The sequence below is a fragment of the Nansenia antarctica genome (genome assembly GCF_963989245.1).
Source record: "Nansenia antarctica genome assembly, chromosome: 15".
Classification (NCBI taxonomy): Eukaryota; Metazoa; Chordata; class Actinopteri; order Argentiniformes; family Microstomatidae; genus Nansenia; species Nansenia antarctica.
In genome coordinates this window covers 16,452,272-16,463,946 of record NC_137685.1, presented here as the reverse complement: position 1 = coordinate 16,463,946, position 11,675 = coordinate 16,452,272, and the positions used below count along the sequence as shown (strand labels likewise).

At 47.5% G+C, this 11,675-nt stretch overlaps 1 protein-coding gene across 1 annotated transcript; it reads left to right on the top strand.

The window, feature by feature from the left end:
* Positions 1–6,657: 6,657 nt before the first annotated feature.
* Positions 6,658–11,348, top strand: LOC308171182 (neuronal acetylcholine receptor subunit alpha-4-like; the record flags this gene model as incomplete). The annotated part of the gene is made up of 7 exons (XM_080546037.1): positions 6,658–6,786; positions 7,072–7,116; positions 7,239–7,348; positions 8,092–8,308; positions 8,653–9,340; positions 10,058–10,221; positions 11,223–11,348. The coding sequence occupies exons 2-7, from the start codon at positions 7,087–7,089 to the stop codon at positions 11,346–11,348; spliced, it is 1,335 nt and encodes a 444-aa protein (XP_080402163.1). The 5' UTR covers positions 6,658–6,786; positions 7,072–7,086.
* Positions 11,349–11,675: the final 327 nt, after the last annotated feature.

The following is an 11,675-nucleotide window of genomic DNA, read 5'->3' as shown; positions in this document are numbered from 1 at the left end:
TAAACATTGTTGACTAACTTTAGGCCTTAAACTAATTGAATATGCCCAGTTAAAATGTCTGAGTTTGGATGGAACCAACTCACAGATTGACGGCTGACTGATTTAATATGACTCATGTCGTAAGCCTGCACTCATGATGATAACATTGAATGGATTTCATTCTTTTTTTTTTACTATTCTATTGCAGCACGATGTCACTGTATGATAGGCTGCTTTTAGAGTCAAATCTTTTGTCGTACTTGACCTGAATTTACAGTACAGGCCAAAAGTTTGGACACACCTTCTCATTCAATGCGTTTCCTTGATTTTCATGACTATTTACATTGTAGATTCTCACTGAAGGCATCAAAACTATGAATGAACACATAGGAATTATGTACTTAACAAAAAAGTGTGAAATACCTGAAAACATATTATTATTAACACATTATATTTAATATTATTATTATATATTTTACAACAAAAAAGCAACGGGTGGCTACTTTGAGGAATCTAAAATATAAGACATATTTAGAGTTATTTCACACTTTACTTTTATTTTTTTGGGGGGAGAAACAGAGAAACAGTACAAGGGGGGCAATAGAAGTTTTTAGGGACACAGTAGAGGGGAAAGCGGGTGTCTTCAGGAGACGCAGTGCTGAGGGGCAGAAGATGTCTCAGGAGGATCAGTTAATAAGGTGTAACCTGAAGAGATGGGTCTTCAGTCTACGACGGAAGATGGGTAGTGACTCTGCAGTTCTGACAGCCGTGGGAAGCTCATTCCACCAGCGGGGAGCCAGTGTTGTGAAGAGACGTGATCGGGCAGCACGACTGCCGTGTTGGTGTAGTGGTGGTTGGGCCAGTCGACCTACACACACAGATTTGATGCATCCCTATTGTTATAATGTGATGGCATCAGATTTATAACAGCAGATCAGAGGTTGTGTTGACAGTCTGGAGTATGTCTGAGCACTGCATTAACACACACACACACACACACACACACACACACACACACACACACACAGACACACACACACACACAGGGTCCCTTCATTCAGCCAGTATCTAATCTCGGCTCTACAGCCACTTGGACAGGACATCACTTCCCATCACAGCCACACATACACACACACACACACACACACACACACAGACAGACACACACACAAAGACACACACATACACACAGATACAGTCCTCCTATTATTAGACTGCCCGTCGGCATACAGAGAGAGAGTAGGAGACAAATAGATAAGTAAAGGCAGCACTCAAGTTGAGGGGGGATGGCATCCCCCCCTGAAATAGAAACGGTCAAAATCATCCCCCTTCTAAAACTGCCATCCCCCCTTTCTATCCCTTATGTCATTTTATCAATGAACGTGGTATTACTGCTATTTCAACATTTAGTTTTGCGCATATTGAGCAAAATACTGTGGGCGAGGGGGGGGCACGCACACATGCAATGACATTTTTACCAAGTCACTGACACTGAAGTCACAGACGCTGTGGGGATGCTAGAATTGTCTCCATTATGATAAAATCCACCATCCCCCCCTGATTTTCTTTTACAACTTGAGTACTGTGCATACTGTATAGCAACGGTAAGATGAAAGTCTGCCAACCAACAAAAGAAGTATATTGTTGTGACATTTCTATGGATAGGATGGTTGAAGCTCATTTAATGGATAGTGGCAAGCACACAATAAGAATGTGACCTGCTACCCATTCTGAGTGAGAGTACGCAGGTGCCTGAGGCGGGGAATGTTTCTCCCTGGGTCTGAAGAGGGGAGAGAGAGAGAGAGAGAGAGAGAGAGAGAGAGAGAGAGAGAGAGAGAGAGAGAGAGAGGAGAGAGAGAGAGAGAGAGAGAGAGAGAGAGAGAGAGAGAGAGGGAGAGTGAGAGAGTGGCTGTTTGTCTTGTGATGGAGTGAAAGACAGATGAAAGGGGAGTGAGTGAAAAGCAGGTCCCTCTAGTACACCGAAGGGATGGAGAGAGACAGGACAACAGCTGGAGACACTAAAACAAGAGAGAGAGAGAGAGAGAGAGAGAGAGAGGGAGAGAGAGAGAGGGAGAGAGAGGGAGAGAGGGAGAGGGAGAGAGAGAGAAAACAGAGAGAGGGGGATGGGGAGAGAGGGCGGGCGGGGGGGGATTCATTTATGTTTGACCTGCACCCAAGGATATCATTTTGATGTCTTTCATTTGGATGGAACAGGAAAGTAGTCAGCCTCAGACTGACTGAAGTCAACACCACTCAGGGACGGAGGAGGAGAGACAGGAGGGACAGTTTTGAGTTTTGAAATGTTGTTTTGAAATGTTGATTTTTCGCCAACTTTGTAAAAAAATAAAGCTCAGGTAAAGATTGGGTAATACGTAAACGTGTATTGAAACAAATGAAGAAGGATGACACAGAGGAAGGCAATCGAAGGAAACCAGGAGTGAAAGACAGATGGTGGTTCAGCTCAACGAAAGGAGAAGACGTTGATTGTTTTCCATGTTATGGGTGACAAGAGAAGTTGGGAACGTCAGGAATATGTCTCCTATCGACTCCTATCATCTTGTGGGAATTCTGATGTGTTTTCTCCCTCTCCAAGGTACAGTAAACAGCAGCTATACATAGATATGTTTTATTATGTCCTATGACCCTCTTTCTTGCACATGAAGGCAAAAAGGTATTGTGGAGTGTGAAGGGGGAGTACATAGAGAGATACACATTCAAGAGTTCAGCAGCTGACAGATAAAGCACATCGTAGCCTAGGAAAATTCTACTTCTGAAAAACTGTGAGCAATGATGGTGATTGCAGTGGGGGAAACTCAGTAATTTTTTGATCTTCACCTTGACTTTACAAATTAATTCTATTCCTTTACACAACATATACATTGTTATGTTTTAACATGATCATACTTCACCTCAGTATCTACTGATGATCCGGTTCCAAAGCTCAATTCTCTCATTTATATGAACATGTGTTAAAGTGAGGCTTACATTTACATTTTTGGCATTTAGCAGACGCCTTATTCCAAAGCGACTTACACTGATACATTTGTACATTTGAATACTAAGCAAGTGAATCATCAATCCACCAGTCGTAGCAGGAAGAGAATCCAGCTCAGGCCCGGGGCCACTGATAGAAGGAAAAACCTTCTTCTATCACCTTCTTCTAAACTTTTTTTGGGGGGGGGGAGAAACAGAGAAACAGTACAAGGGGGGCAATCTAAGTTTTTAGGGACATAATAGAGGGGAAAAGCGGGTGTCCTCAGGAGACGCAGTGCTGAGAGGCAGAAGATGTCTCAGGAGGAGCAGTCCTCATAGGAGCCAACGGACCCCCATGTGGATCCGAAGTGATATAAAGAGTTTACCTCGATCAATTCTCTTCATCGATATCACATTTTTTTCACAATTTTGCATGCTATACGATGCCACCATTTTTTTCCCGAGACGGTAAACACGGCCTAAGTCACATCCAGTTTTCTCCAACTGGAGAATGTGTCATGTCCGGTTTCAACCCCGAATTTCCATACCATTGGTCGGCCAACCCAAAAAAGTCCCCCCCCCCCCAAAAAAATATAAAAAAATAAAATCTGATACATGAGAAAGGTCAAAGGTCAAAGATGGTGCCAAAATATCTCCAAATGGCCTAAACATATAGGTGTCCGTCTAAACATACCTGTACTAAAACAGGTACAAAGTTGCATTTGCTCACATTACTAGCATCGACTTTGGCACAAGTACTAATAAGACCCTGGAGTACTGATTCCTAGATGATTTGGGCTTCGTTATCAGGTTTCCAAGGTGATATTCACTGTAAAAGCTGTTGTTTTTTTAGGCGGAGACTGAATTTGAGATGTTTTATAATGTTCTAGCTCTATTTGCTCTGACACAGTAACATAGATGTTGATTCGGACACTTCTACAGCCACCCCACAGGTGTTAGCTTTCATTTGATAACAATATCATTATGAAGGCCCTTGTGATTGTGGAGATATTCTATATTCACTGTGGGCATGTCATTTCGAGCAGAAAACCAGAAAAATGAGGTGGATAAGATCTTAAGGTGTAACCTGAAGAGATGGGTCTTCAGTCTACGACGGAAGATGGGTAGTGATTCTGCAGTTCTGACAGCCGTGGGAAGCTCATTCCACCAGCGGGGAGCCAGTGTTGTGAAGAGACGTGATCGGGCAGCACGACTGCCGTGTTGGTGTAGAGGTGGTGGGGCTTATCATCTTACCATCCGAGAGGAGGAACAGGAGTCTCCGTTCCCACACTAGCAGGCTCAGGAACAGCTTCTTCCCTGCAACTGTTCCTCTGCTGAACCCCCCACCCTCCCTCCACCCCCCAACAAGAGGAACATGATCTCCCAGTATCAGTGTACCCCCCCCATACCTCTACTGGCTGCACACTCAGGACTTCAATTGAACTTCAATTGAACTGCTTGTTTATACATACTGTATTTATTATGGTCATAACTATTGGTCTCCAATTATACAACTTACATTACATGTAACATACCACCAGACCTATTGCCCTTGTTCAGCTGTACATATAATTTGAATATCAATTGATATTCATCTCATGTATATATTATACTAATTTATTTATACTCACTGTAATACCTTACACTGTAATATCATGCACTGTCTATAATATCATGTCTTTTGTACTATGCCACTATTTGCATCTGGTTAGATGCCAAACTACACTTCGTTGTCTCAGTACTCTGTACAATGCGATGACAATAAAGTTGAATCTGATCTAATCTTACGTTGTAGAACGCACACATAAGGTTAGTAGAAACTGTTGGACTCTATGTTGTAACACGTGATGTTAGAATTATAAGGTTATTTTGTCAAAAGTTAGTTTCTGATCCATTAGGTGTTTAATAATGCCTGTGTGGTGTTATTTTTTTAAATGTTGACATTTTTTAGTTAGTAATTAATCAAATACGAAGGTTCCATCTCATAAAACATAATGGAATGTAAAAACTTTGACGCTCAATATCTCTCAACTGCCCTAAACAGAGATAGAACCTTATAATTCTAAGCTCACGAACAGCGCCCTCTAGTGGGAAGAGGTAGTCTCAGTTGTGAATGAACCCAAATTATACCATCAATTATATTCTTTTGAGATCTTTTCAAACAACCAAGTCATGATACACACATGATCAAATGTATAAGCCACATGATGTAGCCAAAAGAACACACATCTTGCGTCACGCAATTGAATGTATGAGCTCAGGGAGGCTGGTGGAGGTAGACGTCGGAGGACGGGGCTCATTGTAATGTATGGGATGGAATAAGGAACCATTCCCTATTCCGTTCCATGCATTTCAATGAGCCCCATCCTCCGATGTCTACCTCCACCAGCCTCCACTGCTATGGTTATATGACTTCGTTTTGTAGGTCATTCAAGTTCATGTACAGATCTTACTGACGGGAAAGGCATCTTGGTATTACCATTATGGGATTACTCTAGTAGAGAACACAGGGATTACATTGAAGGCCAAGAGAAGGATAGATGAGAAGGTAGTGTATGCTCCCTGCATGCAAACTCCAAAGATGAAGAGCTCCATTGTGCTGGTATTGATCCATTATATTTTAGGGGAGGAATATGAAGCAGATGGAGATTGGATGGTTGGAGGTTGATCAATGGTGGACATCAAATGGGATTGAACCATGAAGCGTGTACTGTGTCGTTAGTAAAACAATCCAAGCAGGTCGCATATACACTTTACGATGAATACTGTATGTTTACGTGTAATGTGTAATTGTATGTAAAATAATGTTTGTTTTTCTTCCTTCTCTCCCTCTTCCCCCCTCCCGCTAAAATCACTCCTTTTTCCTTCCCCTCTTCACATCCCTCCATCTTCCATCTTCCTCTCATTTCTGACTGTCTCTCTGTCTCTCTGTCTCCCCTTTGTTTCTCCCCCTAATTCTCATCCTTATCCTACTCATCCCAAACAACATCCTTCTACCCTCCTCCCCTCTCCCACCTCTCCCCCCTCCCCTCTCCCACCTCTCCCCCCTCCCCTCTCCCACCTCTCCCCCCTCCCCTCTCCCCCTTCTACCCTCCTCCCCCCCCTCCCCACCTCTGTCCCCTCCCCCTTCTACCCTCCTCCCCTCTCCCCCCTCCCCTACTCCCCCTTCTACCCTCCTCCCCTCTCCCCCTCCCCTACTCCCCCTTCTACCCTCCGCCCCTCTCCCCCCTCCCCTACTCCCCCTCCTCCCCTCTCCCACCTCTCCCCCCTCCCCCACCTCTCCCCCCTCCCCCTTCTACCCTCTCCCCCCTCCCCTTCTCCCCCTTCTCCCCCCTCCCCTACTCCTCCTTCTACCCTCCTCCCCTCTCCCACCTCTCCCCCCTCCCCTACTCCTCCTTCTACCCTCCTCCCCTCTCCCACCTCTCCCCCCTCTCCCCCCTCCCCTACTCCCCCTCCTCCCCTCTCCCCCCTCTCCCCCCTCCCCTACTCCCCCTCCTCCCATCTCCCCTCTCCCACCTCTCCCCCCTCCGCTACTCCCCCTCCTCCCCTCTCCCACCTCCCCTCTCCCACCTCTCCCCCCTCCCCTACTCCCCCTCCTCCCCTCTCCCACCTCTCCCCCCTCTCCCCCCTCCCCTACTCCCCCTCCTCCCCTCTCCCACCTCTCCCCCCTCCCCTCCTCCAGAGTGTTCCCACCCCGGGGCCAGGGCTCAGGCGGAGGACAGGCTGTTGAACACTCTCTTCAGCCGCTACAACAAGCTAGCACGGCCCGTGGCTAACACCACTGATGTGGTCAGCGTACGCTTCGGCCTGTCCATCGCTCAGCTCATCGACGTGGTGAGGGACAATGAACCATTGATTTCACTCCTGTGATATTTACATTGTAAATCCTACGTTCCCTTATTATAATAATGATACGTAATTATTATAATAATTACGTTCCCTTATCATAATGAATTAGAATCTGTGGTGCTAATAGTACAGTATGACACTTGAAACATGTGACCTTTCTTTTCAAGGGGTACCATGAATTTGCACTTTATCAGTCATTTAAGACCGTGATCATACAGTACATATCCTCTTCCAACAGCCAACTCTGTCTCATTGTTCTTTTTCTCCAAGGACGAGAAAAATCAAATGATGACCACAAATGTCTGGGTGAAACAAGTGAGTATCTCTCCATTGAATCATATGGATACTGTCGACAACAGCAGTTTTTGGGCAGCGATTTGGTGTCGAGGTTGTCTGTTTGTGTTGCCATACTGTTACTGTTGGTTCTGCTCTTTCAGGAGTGGTACGACTACAAACTGAGGTGGAACCCTAGAGAATATGAAAACATCACGTCCATGAGGATCCCCTCGCAGCTCATCTGGAGACCAGACATCGTTCTGTACAACAAGTACGTTTAGGTTTTCACCCCAAAGTGTCATTATTGATCCACTATAGCCCCCAACATCCAGGCTACCCACCACCCTCAAATACATGATAGTATATACATATCAGGGAAGGCTGGTGGAGGCAGCTGATGCCTCAACCGGCCTCCCCTAATAGACAAAAAATATCCAAATACCCTAAATACAGAATGCTGTACATATACATTCCATCCACATACTAACCATGGAGTTAAGAAACTCTACCTCTCCATCTGCATACAATCTCACTCCAATCGAATCGTGCTTGTAGCTTGAATGTACAGTACATGTGTGATTCGTTTGGCTCCTGTAGTGGTTTTATATCATGTTATACTGAGAAATGTAAGTCTCTCTAAAGTAAGGGCGGAATCTAGCACTCAAGGAAGGCCCATTTCCTTCCTGTAAGGTATGAGCCAAGATTTGTGGCGCAATGAATCATTCTGACTATGGACAGGGCCCATAACTTATGTAATCACAGATTTGTATAATATGATTGGTTCCCAAGAATGGTGACCTCATGACCAAGGACAGTTCTATAAATATGAGTCCCGCCCATCGTTGGGGGCTTTTTGCTTCCTGCTTGCTTCTTGCTGCTGCGCTCATGTAAACATTGGCTTAATAAAAGGCCTCTTTGGAGACAATTGATCTAAGCTCTTTGTGCTTTGTAAGTTCTACTAAATCTATTAAGAATCAATTATATCCACAACACTCCCCTCTCTCTCCTCTCCAGTGCCGACGGTGACTTCACTGTCACCCACCTGACCAAGGCCCACCTCTTCCACGACGGCTGGATCAAGTGGGTCCCCCCGGCCATCTACAAGTCCTCCTGCAGCATCGACGTCACCTTCTTCCCCTTCGACCAGCAGAACTGCACCATGAAGTTCGGCTCGTGGACCTACGACAGAGCCAAGATCGACCTGGTCAGCATGGCCAGCAACGTGGACCAGGTGAGTGGGCCAGCCAATGTGTACCAGGGGAGTGGGCCTGCACCGTGGACCAGGTGAGTGGGCCAGCCAATGTGTACCAGGGGAGTGGGCCTGCACCGTGGACCAGGTGAGTGACCAGCACCGTGGACCAGGTGAGAATTCTGCTCTTTTCCCCTGTCATTACATTCCAGGCTGTGACGTTGAGGACACATTGTCTGTTATGGGTCAATATGAACGGAATGCCTTTATCATTTCTCATCTCTCTCTCTCTTGCTTTCTTTCTCTTTTGTTCTCTCTCTCTCTTTCCCTCCCTCCCTTCCTCTCTCTTCCTCCATCTCTCCCTGCCCCTCTTTCTGGACCGCCAGATGAACTACTGGGAGAGCGGCGAGTGGGTGCTCGTCAGCGCCGTGGCCAACTACAACATCAAGAAGTACGAATGTTGCCACGAGGTCTACTCCGACATCACCTACTCCTTCCTCATCCGGAGGCTCCCTCTCTTCTACACCATCAACCTCATCGTCCCCTGCCTCCTCATCTCCTGCCTGACCGTCCTGGTCTTCTACCTGCCCTCCGACTGCGGCGAGAAGATCACCCTGTGCATTTCCGTCCTCCTCTCCCTGACCGTCTTCCTCCTCCTCATCACCGAGATCATCCCCTCCACCTCGCTGGTGATCCCGCTGATCGGCGAGTACCTCCTCTTCACCATGATCTTCGTCACCCTCTCCATCATCATCACCATCTTCGTGCTCAACGTGCACCACCGCTCGCCGCGCACGCACACCATGCCGCGCTGGGTGCGCGCCGTCTTCCTGGAGGTCGTGCCCGGCGTCCTGTGCATACGGCGTCCTCCGGCCGTGGTCAAAGAGGTCAACGGCGGGAAGCTCGTGGAGATGATGCGCACCAGGGTCGGCCGCGGCGGCGGCGCGCGGGGGGGTGGCGTCTGGGGTAGCGGTGTGTGTTCTGGGCCCGGGGCCGGGGCCGAGCCCTACTTCTCCCCCTCCACCTCCTCCTCTGCCACCTCCCCCCAGGGTGCCCCCCAGGACAGCTTGGCCCGTTCGTCCTCTCTCTCCCTGGGTCGGCGCACGGAGACGGGTCTGGGCGGGTCACTCTCCTCCAGCCACAGCCAGTACACCATCCTCCTGGAGGAACCCCCACCACCACCCCACTCCTCCTCCTCCTCCTTCTCTTCCACCCGGCCAGGCTGCTCCACACCGCCTCCTCCTCCTCCTCCTCCCCTCCACCCCCACCTCCGTCGCGCCAGGGAGAAGCACCACCACCACCCCCACCCCCACCACCACCCCCACCACCACCACCACTGCCAGGGCAGGCCTAAGCTCCGTTCCCTCAGTGTGCAGTATGGCCTGGGAGAGAGAGAGAGGCCCCAGAGCTCTGTCCGCGGTCGCTCTCGCAGCATCCAGTACTGCAGCCTGCACGAGGTGGCCTCCAAGGTAATGCATGGATGCTGGTTCAGGACCCCCAGTTTAGAGGTGTGCGTGTGTGTGTGTGTGGATGTGTGTGTGTGAGTGTGTATGAGTATGTGTGCGTATGTGTTGGAGGGTCCGCAAAGGCAGAAGACAAATATCAGCTTGTCCCCCCCAAAAAATCGAAAATGCTCATTCTATTCTATTCAATTCTATTTTCATTGTATTCCATCGCAGAGCTTGAACGGTCAAAGCCTCAGTAAGCCACAGCCTCTCTCCCAGAACCAGCCCCCCCCCCTGGGGGAGGAGAGGAGGCAGAGCTGTCCTGTCCTGTGTCGGCGTCACACAGGCGGAGGCGGGGGTCCAGGCCGGGCAGACGGCACCAAGGCTGGAGGCTCCAGCAACTCCGGGGATGCCCAGGGTCTCCTCTCCCTGTCCCCCTCCCTGTGGAAGGCTGTGGAGGGGGTGCAGTACATCGCTGACCACCTCCGAGCTGAGGACATGGACTTCTCTGTAGGTTTTGATTGATTGATTGATTGAGAATGTTTATTTTGATCAATTCATAATACAGATATTAAACATTAAAAACATTAAAAACATAAAAAATGTACACAGTCACAATGCGTAACACCAGGACCAAAAAGGTGTAGGCTGAAGCCATGGCTTATTGCGCCTACCCTTTTTACATGTATGGTTTTTCCCCATGAGTACATAATCAAAACATTGCAACTTTTATAAACAAAATGTCACTTACGCATCTTAACAGAAAACTCAAAAGTACCAAACAAAAAACGATATTAATGCGCCTACCCTTTTTACATTAGGTGGATGAGTGACTGAATAAGAATATGGTTGACTAATAACAGTATGGTGTATGTTTTGTGTTGCACGCTAACATGCTTTGGAAGAGAAATCAATTTGTTCACAACCTTATGGGTTCTGTGCTGTTCTACGTAAAAAAAACTAGTTCTAGTGCGAACGTGGGAGCTGGTGTTAGGGGGGGGCGTGTCTGTAATATTAGTGCTAATTTTAAGGCCAGAATTGTTCAGTGCACCTGACCGCTATTCAGCCCACCTGAGTGCATGCGAGACAACGCCCCCTAGCCTAGCACTGTGGTAATTTCACCTGTTACTGCCGACACAAACTCAACAATACACCTGCGCTTGGACCTGCTTCTGTTATATGCTGGCTGAAAATAGAGCCCAATCATTTGTACTGTCTCGATGAAATGTGTATTTAATGATTGACCATCTATGTCACACACACACACACACACACACACACACAAACACACACACACACACACCATAAATGATGCCAGTGACTTCATGATGTGGCTACCTTTTTCAAGGTCACATGACCACTACACAACAACACAATACAACAGAGTTAAAACCGGTTCACATAATAGGAAACATTATGATCATAATAACAGAACTAATAATCAACATTGTCTTGCTAATTCTCTGACTGGACTGAGACACGGATGTATTGTTGTGTCCATTGCCTTTCAGGTCAAGCAGGAGTGGAAGTATGTCGCCATGGTGATCGACCGCATCTTCCTCTGTGTGTTCATCTTGGTGTGCATCCTGGGGACCGTCGGCCTCTTCCTGCCTCCTTGGCTGGCTGGAATGATCTAGAAGCTCCATTCCTTTACCCAGTACTCAAGTTGTAAAAGACAATCAGGGGGGATGGTGGATTTTATCATATGGGGACAATTTTAGCATCCCCACAGCGTCAGTGACTTGGTAAAAATGTCATTGCATGTGTGCGTGCCCCCTCCCTCGCCCACAGTGTTTTACTCAATATGCGCAAAACTAAATGTTGAAATAGCAGTAATACCACGTTCATTGATAAAATGACATAAGGGATAGAAAGGGGGGATGGCAGTTTTAGAAGGGGGATGATTTTGACTGTTTTTATTTAGGGGGGCCATGCCACCCCCCCTCAACTTGAGTGCTGCCTTT